Here is a 20,171-nt window from a genome sequence, read left to right as displayed (position 1 = left end):
CCCCGAGGAGAGCAGCTTAAAGCAGTGGAAGGAAGGGGGGCGGGTTAGGTAAGAACAGAGACTTATGAGAAAATATGTGCGGTGCATTAGAATGTGCAATGGTTGGGGGGGGATGCTGGATTCGCCGTCAGGAAGCGGTTGAAGGCTTTATGAGTAGAGAGGCATTCTGATGTGGTTTAAGGAATGCGTTTTCACAGCCAGAATGCACACCTGGTAAAGGGACAACCCTGGACAAGTAAAACCAACCCACCAACTGTGCAAATACCAAGATGACCATTTTAACCAGTTCTTTTGTCTTAAGTATTAGATGGAAATGCCTCAGGCAAGAGATCAAGCTAGCCAGATACCAAATCAGAGACCTTGCAAGGCAAAAGGAGGGAAAGGAGGACAGTGGCCGCCCGGACATTCCCGGACTCGGAGGTCCCTTCCTAGCTGGGCAGGGAGGATAACAGGGTCGGGGGCCGCGCGATCCCCGTGCGCTGAGCCCGAGCGCAGGCGGTCCCCTCCTCCGGCTGGCGACATCTCTCACCGCGCAGCCCGGGAGCTCCGAGACTTCCCCTCCCACCCCACCCCCAGCCGAAAGCGGGGAAGACGCGGAACTTGGGCTCCGGAGCCGAGGCCACAGATCAGGTCACGGCCCGGGTGGGAGGCTCTGGGCGAAATTCCGTGGGCCACTGGGGGTGTTGTAGGGGAAGGCAAAGCCCGGGGGGACGGGGTTCCAGTCGGACGGCACTCGGGTCTGGGTGACCGGGCCCGGATCCCTTCGCTGCTCACCGACCCCCTGCACCTCTGGGTCCTCTCGGTCCCAGGCCCGCTCGCCTAAGCTAGTGGCGCGGCCTCTCGGGTGTTCCCGGTCGCACCACCGCAGCCTGCCCTTTCCGTAAACAGCTCCTCTCCCGAACCCTCGCTTCGGACGCTCCCGCCGAGCCCCGGGCCGCACCTCCGTCTTGGTGATCCGGTGCCGCCCCAGCTTCACCACGGCGAAGTTGCCCTTGCCCAGCGTGCCCTCGATGTCGTAGAACCCCACCCGGACCGGCCCGCGCTGCAAGTGCCTCGGGCCATCCGCCATGACCATGCTGGGCCCCGCTGCTAGACACGGCGACTGGAGCGCGAGCGGGCGGGCGGACCGGCTGCGCGGCTCGGCTCGGGCGACGGCCGCTCCGCTCGCTCCTTAGCTCCTTCCCTCCCGCTCCGCAGGGCCCAGCCAGGCGCGCGCCGCTGCTGACGTGCGCCGACGTCAGGGGGCCGGGGCAGGGGGCGGGGGCGGGACCGGGCCTCGATTGGTCACCATGGCGACCGGAGCACCGCCGACGTCGGCGGCGGGAGGGAGAAATGGGAGGGACTGCGCGCCGGGAGGGGCGCGGGCCTGGCGGGCGCGTTCCTTCCGGGCTCCCTCGCCCTCTCCTCTCCCTCCGCCTCGCCGCTGCCAGGGGCGGGGTCGCCGCCCGGCCCGCCCGGTTCCCCGGCCTTCCAGCCGAAGGGCAAGAGCGAGCCCTGGTGGGCCGTGCTGAGGGGTGCATCGACCTGCCTCTAGCTTGTGGGCTCCTTCTATGTCCCGGTGCTCTCCGCCCACCTGCGGACCTTCCCGCCAAAATCTCTCACCTTTGAGTAGAGTGAGCCCTAAATTTGGGATCTGCAAGGAACGGTGGCTGAGTAACGCGTTGCTCACCGGCTTCTTTCTTTGTGTCCTTTTCTCATCTCGTTGCTATATAAGTGCTTCCACATTTTGATGTCTCTGAGGACTCATTCTGACAGCAGATAGACTCACAGAATGTCAGCGTTGAAGACATCCTAGACATACTTAACCCAGGCATTTGGAAGCTCCAATGGGCTTCGGAAGCCGGAACCCTCTGAAATGTAGACAAAGTTTTGCTTATTTGTGAGTGTCTCTGAGGAGAGGGGATCATAGCTTTTACCGGATTCCCAAACTGTTGTGACCCTGAAAAGGTTAAGAAATATTTTTCTAATTCAATTCCGTTTGGTATGACGAAGGAGGCTGCAAGGAATGAAGGGAATTGCCAAGGTCACACAGGTAATGCTAGAGTTAGGATTATGTATTATCACACCAGCCTTTCATATGGTAAAACAGGAACAGGAAAATTTTAATATTTCGAAATAGATTATGTGCCTTCAGATCTTGGTTTGTGAATACCACTCTCCACAAAAAGGAGCCAGGCTCCTTGTCAGACTGTGGCTCATTTGAAGGCAGAGACAGGGAAAGGATAAAGTGCTCTTTTAAAAGATTTTGTACCAGAAAGCAAGATTTCTTGTATATGTCAAGGATATGTCAAAAGACAAAAGGAGACAACTTGAAGGTACCCTTACTTACCAAATCAGAGGCAATTTAAGTATCAAGGAAGATAGAAATGGATTACAACACATTGGATTTATAAAAAGAACCATATTTTCACTTTAACTTTTAAGTAAATATAAAGGGGGAGAAATTACAGTTGACAGTGGGATGCCAAACAAATACATGTAGAAAAAAATGATGAAACTACAAAAATCACCATTTTGCAACTATTATGGTAATAATTGATTCAGACAAATCTGTTAAATAAATGATGTTAAAATCATTGGGTGAAACAATCTGGGGAAAAGGATATGTACACAATCTCAAAGTGTCTTTAAATTGCTTATTTATTACAAAGGGTTAACAAAGGCACCTTTACAGTGGAGAGAGCTGACAGCTACCGCCCTAACGAAGTGATGAAAGTTGATGTCACCAGTAATGAATAAAATAACGTGATGTGCTTCCTGATGTGAGGCACTGAAGACACGTTTTGTATGTGATATCCCTGGAAACAAAATGTGTATTCTGAATCTATCGTAAAGCAACAATCAGAAAAATTACATTGAGAAACATTCTACCCAGTAACTGATCTGTACTCTTAAACAACGTTAGTGTCATGAAAGACAAAGGACTGAAAAACAGTTCTAGATTTAAGGGATTAAAGAGACATGCCACTTATGGCAACATGTGATCCTAGAAAAACATGTTACTAAGGATGATTGTTGAAATTTGAATGTGAATTGAGTATTAGACAAAAGTATTGTTTCAATTTTAAGCTTTTTGAATTTCATAATTGTACTGTTATGAAAAAGCATACCCTTATTAATAAATACAATCTAAAATTATTTAGGGATAAAAGTTTGTGATATGTGCAACTTACTCTCAAATGGTTTAGCAAAGATAGATAAGAAATTTGAAATGTTGAATTGATGAATCTTACTAAAGGTTGTATGGTAGTTCACTGTATTGTTCTTACAACTTTTCTGTAGTTTTAATTTTTAGTGAAAATTGATGTATATGTGTTATGTATCTTCCTTCATTCTTTCTTCTTTCCTTTCTTTTGTTAGTGCAAGATTGACTGGCTTGTGGGCCCACCACTACTCACTGTGCTTCTGCTCGTCACTCTCCCCGATAATACCTTATTCTACTCTGAGGTATGTTATTTGTGAAAGTGAGGGGAGAAGTGGGAAAAGGCTGATTGGATTCCTGGATTGATGAGAGTAGTAAATGAGGGTTCCTCTAACTAGAGTGGGAGCCTTCCTATGTACCTCATTTCAAAAATATTTTCCATATACATTTTCCACTTCAATGATTGTGTTTTACATGTTCTGGGGGTGGGTTTTTCTGGGAATTGATGAAAAGTCACTTATACGAGAACCAGAAAATGCACATAGACTTACGAGAATTAACAGCCTCCTCTTTAAAGTACACCTTTTGAACAGAAATGGACTCATTTTTATCTGATTATTTTAATTGGATAACCAGGTCAACTACCTACTTGCACAATCTGGGAATAAGAATTAATTCGAGACCAGAAAGAAGAAAGGGATGGTAAGGAGTACTAAAACATTTTTGAAAAACCAGAGTTCAGTTGAGTGTGCTGTGTATCTTCGGGTTGGAGAAAGAGAGGCCAGAGATAGGGGAGAGAAAAGAGGGACTCTTCCAAAAATAACTTTAACCATGTAGAAATGTGATGGGTGTATCACTGAAAATAACTACTAGGTTGTAAATGTACCCCTGAGGGAACTATAGGTAGATTAGTTTAGAGTACTGCAACTTCAGATTCTGATTCAGTTTTGTTTCCTTGATCCAAAAGACCTACTCCTCCCTCTCCTATTTCAACCTTGTATGTCTCTTAGGTGCCTTTGCTTCCCATTAAATGATAGCTATAAACATTTTTGCAATTTTTAATTTTATGCAACTCCTGCTTTCTTCTTCCCTTCCCCCCACCCCCGCCTGTCTCTCTCTCTCTCTCTCTCTCTCTCTCTCTCTCTCTCTCTCTCTCTCCCTCTCTCTCTCTCTCTCTCCCTCTCTCTCTCTCTCTCCACATACACACTACCACCACCACCACCACTGTCGCTCTCAAGAAAAAAGGATAATAGATTAGGGATATAGAAAAGAAAGAGAATTTCATACATATTTTTTATCTCTGATTTTAGTATAAGTGAGGTAGATCTCTCTAATCAACAGATTTCTATTTACTTGACCTTTAAAATGCAACATTCCCAGCTGATGCTGTGAGTTCACTATATTTGTCATTGAGTTGAATAAAAAAGGTTAGCACTTCAAAAAGCAAAAGGGTGTACACAGAGAAAGAATTAAGAAAGATGGTGAGAAACTGAGATAAGAATTAATTCTATAACACACTTGTGTAAAGTAGAATTACAAACACATGGAATGAGGAGAGAAGTTAGCAACAAGGTAATGAAAAAAGTGCTACAAAATTTGAGGAAAGAGAATTTTATGGCTCACAGTGCTATGTGTAGATGTTTTGCTGAAGCCAATAGCCTGTGAACTTGAAAAACAAGATATGTGTATCATTTGTTTCCTTGATTATGAACAACATCTGTATTTTTACTGTTTTATCATTGTAGTACTGAAGGTAAGTTAATTCACTTGTAAGCTTAGGCCTGGATTTAAATTTATTTTAAATCAAAAATTGGTAAAATCCTTAGAGATGACTTTGCTTAGAAAAAATAAGTTACAAAGCTAAAAGGAACACTTCAGTTTTTATATTAACAAAGGCTGAAAGTACATGAGAAAAATCCAAATCATTGGCTTATGCCTTTATTTATATAAAATATGGGTATTTGTGAAAGAGCCATCAATTGGTCAAGTTAATGAAAATGTGGGTGCCACTATATTCAAGATACTACTATGGAAATAAACTAGAGGATTGAGGTTCTTTGAGGAAAACTTTCTTTGGTGATTTTATTTGATTTTTTAATACCTTTATTGAGATACAACTGATTTCTATGCCAAAAAACTGCACATGGAAGTGGGATTGATGAGTCATGTAATAGTTTTATTTTTAAGTTTTTTGGAAACTTCAATACTGTTTGCCATAACAACTGTACTGATTTACATTCCCACCATGAGTGTACGAAATTCTCCACATTCAGGTTTCAAATTCTCTGCATCATTGCCAACCCTATCTTTTTTTTTTTTTTAATTTGATAATAGCCACTTAAGCTATAAGGTATAAGGTGATATTTCATTTTGGTTTTGATTTGCATTTCCCTGGTGATTAATGGAGTTGACCATCTTTTCATATATCTGATATCCATTTGCATATTGTCTTTGGAGAAATGTTTATTCAAGTCCTTTGTCTACGTTTTAATCAGTTTATTTTTTATTTGATTTTTAAATAATGATTATTATTGCACTAAGTCACTCTTATAATTGTCGTAGGCAGTGTGTGTGTGTGTGTGTGTGTTTTACTGGTAATTGAAGCCAGGGGTACTCTATCACTGAGCTACATCTCCAGCCCTTTTTCTCTCCTATTTTGAGACAGGTCTCACTAAGTTTAGGCAATCAATTTTTAAAAAACTTTAAATTGACATTCTGATAGTTAAAATCTCATCTTGTTGATTTTGCTTATTTTTCAGATAATAAAACCATTTTAATTTTTTTATTCTGCCATCTATCATATTACTTATTCTTTAGTTTCATGAATGATCTTTAAATTCCACCAGCATACTTTATACATCTTTATTATAGTTATTTGTCTTTATATTATCACTCCTAGTACATGTATGTGTCTCATGGTAAGTTCATGAGTGTGGACTAGGAAACTGGTAAACAGTGCAAAACCTAGTCCAGTATTCTAGAGCTTGTTACTACAATTTCTTGTAGAAGTTAATTTGACTTTTTTTCATAGATCCATGAGTTCCTGGAAGATTCTGGGATAAAATTTTGAAAGACTGCCCTTGACATTCTAATACCAATGATTCAATGTATAAGTAATGTAATCTCAGTTACTTCCCCCTTAATTCATCCCTTTCCATTATTGGAATATTTTGCCATCTTCCCAACTCCACTAGATCAAAAACTTCTTTGAAGGTAAGGATCATATCTTAGTAATATTTGAATTCCTAAGATTTTTAAGCAGAATTCAACAAATGCTGTTTAGTTGGATGTTTATTATGTTCATGTGCTGAGAATTCTGTTAGAAGCTTGGGATACAAGCATAAAGAAGGCACAGTCCCTGTCCTTCAGTGTTTTCAGTTTAGATTGGGAGCTCTAAAATCCAATTTAGTAAGTGACTCCATCACTTAATAGCTGGTGACTTTTGAGGAAGTTCCTTAACCTGCCTGTCTCTCCGCCTGAGTTTCTCATGTTCCTTAACCTGCCTGTCTCTCCGCCTGAGTTTCTCATCTGTTAAATAGTGCTAAATAACAGCACCTACCTCAGAGGATTATTGTGAGGAGGGTAGACACAAAAACAATTTTGATGTAACATGGAAGAACTAAGAGGTATGCTCAGAGGAGAGGCATTTAGCCCAGTTTAAGGGCTCACAGGGGAGGTTTCCAAAAGAAAGAAAGAAAAGAAAAGAAAAGAAAAGAAAAAAAAAGACAACTGAGTAGAATTGTAAAGGCCTAGTAAGAACCAGGTGAAAAAAGATTGGATGAGAATTTAAAGAAATGAGATAAAACAATGGTCCCAAAGGTAGGCCCAGGTATGATATGCTCAGGTAACTACTATCAGTTGGAAACATCTAGATTTAGTCATGAGATCGTTTATGGATAAAACTGAAAGATAACTGACCAGGTTATGGAGGTCTTTCTTTTCCCCTTCTAACCACACTGCTGCTCCTGAACACCTTTTTAGAGGAGTTCTGAAGATGCGACTGGGACGAAAGCTTGCTGAACTAATGAAATCTGACAAAGGCATTGATAAGATGTGAAGGATGGGAGAGAGAGATGTTGAAGATTGCTCTCAGGTTGTTCATAGGAGCAAACAATTACTGAGGACTTACCACTTAACGTTCACTCTGCTGGGCACTGAACATACAAAGGTGGATGAAATATGGTCCCAGCTCTCAAAGAACATTATGATCTAATTTATTTAAACATTTAGTTCTTATGTCTTACAAAGGTATTGTGAAAGACTTATACTTGCAGAAATCAATACATATTATGTCTGTGTACCATAGCAAAATGAGTTGTGCTAGGAGTCAAATGTTCTAGATTGACATTTATAAGTTCTGCATGCATAATTCTGGAACTCAGGAGCAAGATCTAGGGTGAAAGTGTAGAGATTGATAGTAATGAGAGTTGAGATCAATGATACAGACAGTATCATTGAATGGGAGTGTCAAGAATGAAAGAGAAGGCAGGATCATATAGTTTATCACTCACAAAATAAGCAAATAAAGAGAAGCATTCTCTCCCTACCAAAAAGGAGAGGCCAGAGGAATAAGAAGAGAATGGATAGAGAGGGGAAAATATCTTAAAATCTAGGGAAAAGAGAGTTTTAAGAAGGAGAATTTCAAGAAGGAAAGAATATTTTTTAATTCCTAAGATTTTTAAGCAGAATTCAACAAATGCTGTTTAGTTGGATGTTTATTATGTTCATGTGCTGAGAATTCCGGTAGATGCTTAGGATACAAGTGTAAATAAGGTTCCTGTCCTGAAAAGATATTAAACAAGATAAAGATTGGAAGGAATTCACTGGATTTAGTCACAAAGAGAAACTTGATCTCTGCAAACATTTCAGAGTGCTGGAGATGGAAGCCAAATTGGGGTGAATGGGGAGTGACAAAGAAAAGTAAGTGTAGGCCATTTTTTTTAAGAAACCAGTTTTGAAGAAATGAAGGTAGAAGGAGATGTAGAGTCAAGCGGGAAGTTTGGTATTTCTCTTTTCTTTTCCCTTCTTTTTAACTTTTAGCAAGTTGAACATTTTTAAAAATGAGCCAAAAGAGGGAAAAGTTGAAATAAAGGTGATTGAAGATACCCTAAAGAAGACAAGGCATTCCACAACACAAGGGACTTTTTATAGTTAGATATAGTTAGAAAGGGAGACACCACCTTTACTTTGATGTGGGTGAGGAATGGAAGCAAGAATAGTTTTACATTCTGCTTCTGTACTTCAGTTTGCAGTATGGAAGGTTTACCCTTAGTATCTATTTCCTTTTGTGAAATAGGAAGCAGATTATCTATCGGCAAAGAGAGTAAGGGTAATGACATTTAAGTGAATTGTGATAGCTTGATAAAAAGGTCTACTACTTTCTCTACTATATTGCTGGTACCTAACATAATGCCCAGAACATAATAAATTCCTAACATATATTTGCTCAAAAACTGAATAAAAATTCTTTCCTTTCTGACTCCCAGTATGCTATACCAATTAGCCTCCTCACATTATTTCATCAATTAACTATAATTATGACAAGTGCTTTCAAAGAAAAGTACTATATGCAATCTAGCTATTGTGAATTGAGCAGCTATGAACATTGATGTAGCTGCATCACTGTAGTATGCTGATTTTAATTTCTTTGGGTGTAGGCCAAGGAGTGGGATATCTGGGTCAAACGGTGGTTCCATTCCAAGTTTTCCAAGGAACCTCCACACCACTTTCCAGAGTGGCTGTACTAATTTGCAATCCCACCAGCAATGTATAAGTGTACTTTTTTCCCCACATCCTCGCCAACACCTATTGCCAAAGGCCAAATGATCTCTCTGATAAATGGATTGATGATACATAATGGGGATGGGTGGGAGGGAGGCAAAAACGGAGGAAGGATGGATTGTATAGAGGAAAAAGAGGAGTGGGGGGAAGGAAAAATAACAGACTGAGACAAACATCATTTCCCAAAGTAAATGTATGATTACACAAATGGTGCGACTCTACTTTGTTTGTACCCCATCTGTTTACAATGAATCAAAATAAATAAATAAAAAAAAAGAAAAGTACTACATGCTATGAGATTGTATAATAGGGAGTCCTGGTCTAGTCTGAGAGGTGAAGGTCAAGAAGTTTTCCTCAGGAAATGGCAGTTGAAATGAAATCTGAAGAATCTGTAGGAGATAGTCTGGGGATGGAATATGGGGAGAGGCCTATCAGAGAAAGTTTCGGAGTTTGTTTTTCCTTTGGTTCTGGAAATCCCAGGGCCCTGTATGTGCTCAGCACATGCTCTTCCACTGAGCTACATCCCAGCCCTCTGAGTATCTTGAAGTGGGAAAAAGCTGAGAGAGTTCCAGCTGGGTAGAATGAGGGAGGAAGAGGGTTGGGGCTGAAGGGGTTGGTTAGGGCCATATTGCATGAGGTCCTATGTATGCTAAATCATGAAGTACTTTGTGATCCTTAAGACTTGAAATGGGAAAAGTTGACTTATTGTTGTTCTCAGCTTATAAACATCCATAGAATTATAATATTTTATGGCTTTGTGATTCTACTCATATTTGAAGGTTGGAAGAATACATATTTTAAAAAACATCTCCTCCAGCAGCCTGCTGCATCTTTTCTCAAAGCCCATTCCTTTGGAGTAAACAAAGAAAATGTAATAATATTTCATAAACCACTATTAAAGTGAACTTTGGTCCTGAAGAGAAAGTCTCTAGGTCTCCTTCCTCTCTGCTATTTTGATTTTTTTTTTTCCTATTAGTGTCATGATTAGTGTCTTAGTCCATTGGAGCTACTAAAACTTAACTAATACCTACTAACAAAATAACTTAGATTGGGTAATTCATAAAAGATAGAAATTTCTCTCACAGGTTAGAGGCTGGTAGCTTTAAGATCAAGGTGCCGGTAGTGCTAGTATTTGGCCAAGGCTTACCCTCTGTTTCCTAGATGGCACCTCTTGCTGGAATGGGCCGAAGGAGGGACAGGTTTTCTCTAGCCTTTTTTTTTTTTTGGGTGCTGGGGTTTGAACCCAGGGCCTTGCCTTGTGCTTGATAGCAATCTATGAACTGAGCTATATCTCCAGTCCCTCTAGCCTTTTTATAAGGGCACTGATCTCATTTATAAGGAATCTGTCTTTAAGTTTTTACATATGAATTTGGTAGAGGAGCATATATATTTAGACCATAGCAATTAAGTTAATTAGGTGTTTGAACAAATAAGAACAAATAAGAACAAATAAGCTTTAATTAATGGAAGGGAAAGAAAGCAAACAACAGAGCAATAACCTTCCATGGATGATGAGGATAGGAGACTCCAATAGGTAAACATTGTGAAGGAGATTTTGCATCTCTGGCTGCCTTGGAGTAGCTAAAGCCCTGGGGATACTTGTTTCATAATTTGGTCTAATATCTACCTATGTAAAACCTTGGATTTTTCCAAGATTGGTAATTAGTTGCCTACCCCAAGATAAATTGGAGGAACTTTTTTGAACCGGTATGTGTATATATGTGTGCATGTATGTATTGTGTGTGTGTGTGTGTCCGCGTGTGCATGCGCGCACGCATATGTAGCCTGGGACAGGAGGCTTCTGTGGAAATTGGCGGCAGAGGCTTAGACTTCTGGTGTAAGTACTCTCAAGGATAACATCAGGGAATTACAGAAGCCAGAGTATGGAAAACTGGTAGGGATTGACTGACTGGGGGTTAACTCTCCCACTGCTCCACTCCCTTTATCCCCCAAGGATGGTGATTTATAATCTAGAAGTGCCTTCTTTTCAGGCTGCTTCTCCTTGGGCAGGGGTGGAGGGTGATCAGGGGTAGGGGTGAGTTTTAAGGTAGGGCTGTGACCTGGAGAGTTTATTGATGGCATGATACCCAGCCACCTTTAGTGCTTGGAACTCCATTCTAGCACTTGCCCTCCTTTCCTTGAGCTCACTGGATGTTGACTCACTGGGATCTGGCCTTTGGTCTTTTCCCACTGCATATGTTTAGACAGAATCTCTGATAACCATCAGAGAAATATATGTTCACAGGCCAAAGTAATGAGACATCTCAGAAGCACACTTACTTCAAAAGAAGGCAACAACTTGGATTATATACGCCACCAGTAGAAAATATGTTAGATGAGGTGGTTAACAAATATATAAAAAAAATTAAAAACAATGTTTATTAATCCAGTATTGTTTCACTAGTTAACAGCTGCAGTATATGAAAATAGCATGGTATTTATTCTTAAATAGAAAAATAAATTTAACTAAGTAGAGAACTCAGAAACAGACCTATGTATGTATGGAACTTTGATATACAGTAGAAGTGGTGTGGCAGACCAATGGATAAAGGAAGGATTGTTTAATAAGTAGTCTTGTAAAAAATAGTTATGAGAAAAAATAATATTGAGCCTTACCTTAAACCATATGTAAGAATGGATTCCAGAGAAATTAAAGACTTAAATGTTAAAAGTAAATTTTATTAGAAAATGCAGGTATGTATCTTCCTAACTTGTGGAAGAATTTATTAAAGACAAAAAACACTCAACAATGAAAAAAGGAAAATAAAACTGACTACCAGAACTTCCAAATATCAAAAGATATCTTACAAAAAGAAAAAAGAAAATACCAGTTGGGAGAAGATATTCATAACATAATTAATTGCAAAAAATGACAAACAATCTGACAGAAAATGATTAGGAATACAAATAGGAATTTAATAGAAGAGAAAACTCATGTAACTCATAAAAAATGATGAGATGACTGGGTATGGGAGCAAATGCCTGTAATTCCCATCCCAGTGAATGGGGAGCCTGAGGCAGGAGGATCATAAGTTCAAAGCCAGCCTTAGTGACTTAGTGATGCCTTCCCTAAGCAATTTATCGAGACCCTGTCTCAAAAAAAAAAAAAAAAAAAAAAAAAAAATATATATATATATATATAAAGGACTGAGGATGTGGCTCAGTGGTAGTACCCCTAGGTTCAATCCCTGGTACCAAAAAAAATTATAATTAAAAATGATGAGATGATTAGTTTCATTATTGACTGGGAAAGGAAAATTAAAATAGCAATATACCATTTTAGACCCATTCAATCGGTGAAAATTACAAAAAGTGACAGTACCAAGTGTTGGAGAGAATGTGAAATTAGCAGAATGTCTTACAATGCTCTTGAGAATGTAAATGGATACAACCACTTTGGTTAAAGTTTGTCATTATCTAATGTTGACTATTCCCATATCCTATAACTCAGGAAATTCTATTTCTAGGTATTTTCCTAAGAAAAACTATCCTCAGTAGTAAACATGAACAGAGTATTCCTAGTAGCACCATTGATAAAGAGTTAATATCTGACCCTTTTTATAAAAGTTAAAAACAAGTGAAATGAAACAATATAATTTTTAGGAATACAAATATGTAATAAAGCTATAGTTTCAAAAGCAAGCTAATAATAAATGTGAGAATTAAGAAAAGAAAGGTGGAGGAATGGATTAGGGGAAACTCTTATTGGTGCAAATAATTGTTAATGTTCTAATTCTTATACTGGATGGTTGGTTCACAAATATTTATATTATTAATAATAAACATATAAATAAGTGCATAAGGATAGAAATAAAAACAAAATAGTCCTTACTTGGTGCTATGAATGAGAATATGTCACAAATCAAAGATAATCTAGTCCTGTGCATGTTAGTATAAAAACATAAATTCTCAAGCATATTTTATTTTTACTATTATCATTAATTCAAACAATAATCCTAGTTTTTTTTTACTATTATAATCCCCATTTTACAACGAATCAATGCTTAAGTGAGTTAATATAACGTGTTCTAGTGAATAAGGCTAGTATATCATAGAATTCAGAATTTAAAGTCTCATCTGTTTAGTTCTGGAGCCTTTAATGACTGGATTGGACTCCCAGACATTAAGACCATTTCACTTACTAAGATTTCCACCAAGAGCAATGATTCTGTTGAGGATAGCAATCTCTATAGATACATGAAGGTAAAAGTTTACCCAATGTTGAAATATTTTGCCATACAAAGTATGCAATAGCAAGTTGAAGAATTTACACGTGTGTCACAATGGAAAATCTGTGTTAAAATGAAACCACCTATCATATCATTGAGTAATAAGAATTTGAATGCAAGAGAGCTCAAATAAGAAATGCCTGCACTGTTGGATGAAGAATGATTCATCCCCTGAGTCTGCACAATGTTCCTCTTTCATATGCCCACACAACAATGTACAGATATAGAGAGAATGTTCCCAAACTTTTTTGGTTGTTGTAAATTTGTTATACACCTAATTTATTCTGCTTTGTGACCTTACCCACACACCCTGGGTCCTGGCTTCTTATTTCATTAAAGAAAGCCATATGTGAGGCTCATGCCCCCTCTACTGGTCAGCCTCATTGTGTCAGTATTGTAAATAGGTGTTCATTCATTCCTGTGAGGAAAGAATTTGATGCTTATTCCTAGTGCCTGTATTTTTTTTTTTTTTTGAGAAGAAAGTTGGCAGTAGGAAAGAGAGAGGAATATTTTAGTGTGCGTGTATGTGCGAATAAGACAAAATATCACCAAGAACCTGACTTGTGGGCAGATGCTATAAGACTGAACTTGTACCAAAACTTTGAGGGAATAATATTGGCAGTGTGGAGATCAACTTTAGAGGTAGCATCTCCAGTCTTTGCTTTAAAGAAAACAAAACTGTTAATTTTCTTTAACTCATCATCCAGTAAAATTTATTAGGTATCTCACTACCCCCGTCTTACTGTGTGTGTCTCTACCTTTACCTTTTTTCCCCCTAAAGGTGGTGTTCTTTTCTCCTTCCTGTGTTTACATGTCAAATCTATTCATCAGAGTAAAATGAGGATCTCTGAGGGCAGAAATCACATTTAATTTCCTATCAGGTTCAGTCCCCAACTCTCAAATAGTGCAGACCACATGGTAAATAACAATTATGTTACTTAGCTACCCCTCCTAAATTGCCATGTAAGAACAGAAAACATTCCCATTCAGTAGCCCAGGGAAATCCAAATCAAAAGGATGAAAGAAGATGCTGACCACATACCAGAAGACTAAATACAGTAATTTTATTGTTGTGCCCATAATCACTATTTGACTAGAAACATTTCAGGATATGTTGATTCCCAGATGTTGAAGTTCAATGATCAGGTTCAGAAAACATCTATTAAAATTATATCCTTTTTCCTCCATTCCTGAACCTCTAAACTATTAAACAACGAAGAGAGCTTAAAAAAATATAGTTCGTTTATTCTTTTCAACTCATGTGCTGCTTGACCACAAAATCCTAAAATTAATATAGAAGAATCTCTGAGCATCAAGAAGCTAGGTATAAAGCAGCAAGTTTCCCTGGGTGGGATGCCAGGATCCTTAGGTTGTGGACTTGTCTCCACCAAGTTATAGTCAGGTAATAATTGGAGAGGCCCTTCAACTTAATTTGTGCCTCAGTTTCCTTATTTTTAAAGTAATAAAATAAACTTCTTAATATACTAACTCACTAGAGGAAGTAGATAATGTAAATTCATTGTGCCTAGGTCTTCTTACTCTGGAGTGGGGAGTTGGGATGGACATATCATATCCCCTCTTGGTACTCCATTATCCACTCACAGACCAGAGGCTAAAGAATGCCTCAAGCAAGGCAGGCCCCAGTTTTAGATGGTTTCATGTATCACAAACCACACAATACACACACATGCATACACACACAAATTATTAACGAGCACATGAGTTAGTTTTTCACTTGGGCTTTCAGCACTGGCATAGCATGGCCATAAAGCCTAAGTGTTTAGTCTTATAACGAACACTGTTTTGACTCCAGGAAAACATTTTCCCACATTTTTTGTTTTATGTTCTCAACACAGCAGGTGCTGCATCAGATGCTTAAAGGTTTGTGGGTTGTGACATTTTCACAGATGAGTCCCACACTACTTGGAAGTGTAGAAAGCATTTGAGTGATGAAAATGCTTAACTAGGAAGAAAAAGAAGTTAATTCTTCAGATTTTCTCTTTCAACAAGAATGAATAGATTTTTCCCTATTCAAGTATTGTTCTTCAACAGTACCGAATGGAACCTATCTTTTCCTTTTTTCTTTTCTTTCTTCCCTTTTAAATTTTGGGTGTTCATAAACTAGGATGAAATTCACAACTGTTACACATGTTGGCTGATGAATATTTTGCAACATTAAATAATTCACATTTCTCTTCAGTCATATATGTGAAGGGGTGTTAGTCTTCTCAGTCTGCCATAACTACCCCAAACCAGGTGGTTTAAACAAGAGACATTTATTTTCTCACAGTTCTAAAGGCTGGAAGTCCAAGATCAAAGTGTCAGCTGGGTTAGTTTCTGATAAGGCCTCTCTCCTTGGCTTGTGGATGATTCCTTCTCTATGTATTCTTACATGGCCTTTTCTTTGTGCATCCTCATAAAGAAAGCACTCTGCTTTCTCGTCCTAATGTAAGGACACCAGTCCTATTGGATTAGAGACCTACACCCTTATGACTTCATTTAACTTTAATTACCTGCTATCTCCAAATATAGTTATATTGGATGGAGGTTGGGCTTTCAACATATGGACGTTCAATTTAATCTATAACTAAATGAAACATGAAGCATGATATGAATTATTTTCATTGGCATCTAGAAAGACAATGAATTCTTGCCAGGTGTGGTGGCACACTCCTGTAATCTAAGCAACTTGGGGAGCTGAAGCAGGAGGATCTCAAGTTCAAAGCCAGCATGGGCAACTTAGCAAGACCCTGTCTCAAATTAAAAAGGAATGGGAATGTGGCTCACTGGTAGAATGTCGTAGGTTCAATGCCCAGTACATCCCCCACCCACACATACACTCAAAGGATAATAAATTTTAAATGAAGAATCAGTTTATTTCTATAAACTAATAATGTTTAATTAAAATTTAAAAATTAAAATGTCAGATTTTAAAGTTTAAAATGTTGATATTTATTTTTATTTTTATTTTGCTTTTTAATATTAACAAATGCTTTTGGATGTTTTAGAAGAGCTGTAACTTGATAATAGATGAAAAATAATTTCACCTTTTCAAAAATTTTTGCATTTACTTCTGTTTACAATTTTGAAATATAATAAAATTGTATATAGTTTGAATTCATTTGCATTTTAATTTTAATCTTTTATATCATTAGTATTGATAAAACACAATTATATAAAAATCTTGAGTATGACATCTTAGTGATTTTGCTAAAATAAAAGCAAGAAAGATAATAGATGTTCCTTTAATATTGGATGAGTAGATAAAGCGCAATTTTTAAAAAAATGGTTAAACCTGGGACTGCAGTTGTAGTTCAGTGGTAGAGCACTTGCCCAGCAAGTGTGAAGCACTGGGTTTGATCCTCAGTACCCCACATAAAAATAAATAAATAAAATAAAGGTATAAAAAGTACAATGACATTAAAAAAAAGAACTGCTCGTCTTTCTTATTAAAAATGGTTAAATATTACATCTTCTGCTATATCAGTTTCCTCTTTAAACTTTTATTTCTTTAAGAAAAATAGTAGGTTATGAGACTTGAACAAATATTTAAGAAACATAGAACTTCAGACTTAAGGAATAAAATTAAGGCAATGGCAGTAAATGGATAGAACTAGAAAATACCATGCTAAGTGAAATAAACCAAGCCCAAAAAACCAAAGACAAAATGTTTTCTCTGATAAGTGGATATTGATCCATAGTGGCAGGGGATGGTGGCAGGTATAGGGAAGAATGAAGGAACTTTGGATTGTGCAGAGGGAAGTGAGGGGAAGGGTGGGGTGGTGGGGATGGGAAGGACAGTAGAATGAGACAGACATTATTTCCCTATATATATATATGATTACATGACCAATGTGACTGCACTATGTACAGCCAAAGGAATGAAAAGTTATGCTCCATTTGTGTAAAGTGTGTCAAGATGCATTTTACTGCATATTCAACTAATTAGAACAAATTAAAAAAGAAAAGAAAAAAAAAGAAACACAGGACTTTGGAAAAATTTTTTATTTCTCAAGAATTTTGCTTTGGGTCACTTCCTCAGGTCTGAACTTGCACACATGAACATGCTTTTCTCTCTCTCTCTCTCTCTCTCTCTCTCTCTCTCTCTCTCTCTCTCTCTCTCTCTCTCTCTCTTTTCTCTCTCTCTCTCTCTCCCCCCCGCTCTGTTGAATGCATTTCACAGTTTACATTCTTATCTCTGAGTACTTCAGTGGAAAAGTTTATGAAGCACTGGAAAAAATAATAAACAACTCTCTAGGACAAGAAGAGTTCAGATTAGAATTTCTGGGGAGGGACTGGAAGAAGATTCCAAAATGAGTCCTCTGAAAAAGAGTGAGGCATTATATGTCTTTACATGCTTAATTGTTTGGTTTTGTGTGTGTGACTAAGGAGAGTAGACCATTCATTTTGTTTCTATGTGAGATGGTTAATTGAACTCTTTTTTTTCCATTGCTGAGATGACCCAACCTTGGTCTTAACCTTGTGTTATGTTGGTCATTGGCAAGAGTGAAGGAGAGAATGTAAAAGGCACAACACAATCCAATAATACTTTGGAAAAAACAATGAAATGGATGTTTCTACTGACAGTAAGTACTGCTTCCTTCATATAGCTCTGCACTCAGTTCTCAGTTCCTCCAAGGCACTGTGAAATTGGGAGTGAGTTTCATCTCCCTTTCTGTTCTATTTCTTCTTCTGTTACTAAGGAGAAGAGTCAGGGTGGTGAGGCAGGAAAAAAGAAACAAGAATGTTGGGAGTTAGATGACCTGATCCTGGTCCTACATAAAGCATTAAGTAGCTATGAACCTTTGAGCAAGTTCACTGATCTTTCCCAGGCCTCCTTTTTCTTAGTTGTAAAAAATCAGAGTTTTCATCACTTAATGACTTCTAAGCTTCCTTCTAATTCTAATATTCTGGATTAATTTGAAACATTTTTCTTTACTTTTGCAACCCTGTGATATGCAAACTTAATGAGATTCAAGAAGAGCTTAACCACATGGCTTCCAGGACCCTTGTTTGGGCCAATGAGTTTCCAACTTCTCCAAATATAACAATTTTACCTATAGTGCTGATTTTGAATAGGAAGTATTGGTATCAATGATGTGATTAAAAAAAATTCCTAGCTCTATCCCCCGAAAAGGCTGAGAAATAAAGACTAAACCAGTGACAACTAGTCTCCTAGCACCAAGAATGAGGTCATTATGTGCTAGTTTTCTTTTAAAGTTATCAAGGTGTACCATGGAAGCTGTAGTGTGCCACTAAATACCCCCAGAGCTGAGTCTCCTGTCCCCTGTTTGCTGGCTGTTGACTCTTATTTGAGTCACTTTCTGGTCATTGCCTTAACCCAAAGTTTCTCAGCCTCATTACTAAGGACATTTTGGACTAGATTTTTCTTTGTTTTGGGCGACTGTTCTGTGCATTAGAGGATGGTCAGCAGAATCCCTGGCTTCTGCTTACTAGATACCAATAGAACCCTATTTCTGGTTGTGACAACCAAGAAATATCTCCAAATGTAAAATATTTCTTGGGGGCAAAATTTCTGTGATTGAGAACCATTACCATAAAATGACATCTTAGAGGCCTAGGTCATCTCTAGCTCTCTGGGATTTTTGTGATTGTGCTGTGGTTCAACTCCTTCCTCTATGGGGTCCTATTTTTGTCTTTTCTTCTATAGGTGTTGGCTTTAGAAGCAGTCCTCAATAAATTCTTCATTGGAATATTCAATTCAGTTTACTTCCTGGTGGAACTCAACCTGAGACAGGGCTTTCTTAGGGAAATCACTTATCCATGTTGGAAATAGGAAATATGCCATATTAAGCCTGGATCATTTTGTGATACTGGAAAGTAAGGTAGCTATCTGTGAGTACTGAGGTCAGGTCAGAACAATTTGGGAGTCAACTGGATACAGTGGCCCATGCCTGTAATCTCAATAATTTAAAAGGCTGAGGCAGGAGGATCACAAGTACGAGGTCAGTTGCAGCAACTTAATGAGATCTTATCTCAAAATTAAAAAAAGTTTAGGGATATGGCTCAGTGGTAAAGTCCCTCTGGGTTCAATCCCCAGTACCAAAAACAAAAAACAAACAAACCAAACAACAGCAACAATAGCAAAAACACTATTTAGGAATCAATTTATATAAACTCTCAATGGTCAAGTATAGTCAAAAATTAACAGTAAGAATGATAATTCAGGGAATTGGTGCTTAAATTTATAACATGAAGGAAAAAAGTTGCTTAGAAGATACAAGAAACTACCTCTTGATTTTGAAAATTGATAAACAAAAGAATTATTTTTTTCCTGTCTTCTATATTACTTACATAAATAATCAAACAGTTGATGAGAGGCAAGACTCAAGTTAATAAAGAAGAAATGATAGAATATCACCATTTTGTAGTCCCTGAAAAGTTAATGATCTTAAGCAATGATCATCGGTGGCTGATAACAGCCAAAAAGGAAATAGCCAGATATCATGTACCACCTAATGGACAACATCATGATACAGTGGTCTTGTGGGAACTTTAAGGGAAGTTAAAAAAAAAAAAGTAGCCAAGGAAAAAAGTACATAGAGCAGAATCCAGAAAAATTTCAAATATGGATGTCCAGTTGTCCTCTCACTATGGAGTTGTAGAAACCATTACTTTTCTGGTATTTGATGTGAGACAATCTATACGGATTATTGCAAGCAAGGAAACTCACCTGAGCTTTCCTGTCCAGAGATTTTATTTGGCTGACTGCCCACATGACTTCTCAGTCTCCAGCCCTATAGAAGTCAGATTATATGTGACACAAAGCTCGCACACTATATCATGTGTTATATAATCCAGCTTGACCCAAAGCCAGTAAGCAAACAAAACTACTCCCATCAGGCATGGTATTCCAAGAGTTTAGAGGTTACCTCCCAGAATTGAGGTCAAAGACCAGACTGCTTTTGGGGCACAATTAAATTCTTTGATACACATCTTGGCAAAAGAAATGAACAAAAGACCTTGAACTTGAATCTGTTTATGCCTTTAGATCACAA

General features: G+C 38.4%; 1 protein-coding gene and 1 long non-coding RNA gene across 3 annotated transcripts in view; one reads left to right on the top strand and one right to left on the bottom strand.

Moving 5' to 3' along the window:
* The window catches only part of SIK2 (salt inducible kinase 2), a 108,181-nt gene extending 106,972 nt beyond the window's left edge, over positions 1-1,209 (bottom strand). The window contains exon 1 of the mRNA XM_079101584.1: positions 941-1,209. Coding sequence (XP_078957710.1) covers positions 941-1,075 — 135 coding nt within the window. The 5' untranslated portion in view covers positions 1,076-1,209. The remainder of the gene's footprint in view (positions 1-940) is intronic.
* A 99-nt stretch (positions 1,210-1,308) lies between these two features.
* The window catches only part of LOC306638370, a 48,628-nt gene continuing 29,765 nt past the window's right edge, over positions 1,309-20,171 (top strand). For both annotated transcript variants that reach the window (XR_013757485.1, XR_013757486.1), the window contains exons 1-2: positions 1,309-1,879; positions 3,361-3,447. This is a non-coding gene — a long non-coding RNA (uncharacterized lncRNA). The remainder of the gene's footprint in view (positions 1,880-3,360; positions 3,448-20,171) is intronic.

The sequence above is a fragment of the Sciurus vulgaris genome (assembly GCF_902686455.1).
Source record: "Sciurus vulgaris genome assembly, chromosome: 11".
In the NCBI taxonomy this organism is placed as follows: domain Eukaryota; kingdom Metazoa; phylum Chordata; class Mammalia; order Rodentia; family Sciuridae; genus Sciurus; species Sciurus vulgaris.
The sequence above is the reverse complement of the archived record's forward strand: the minus strand, read 5'-3'. Positions and strand labels throughout refer to the sequence as shown.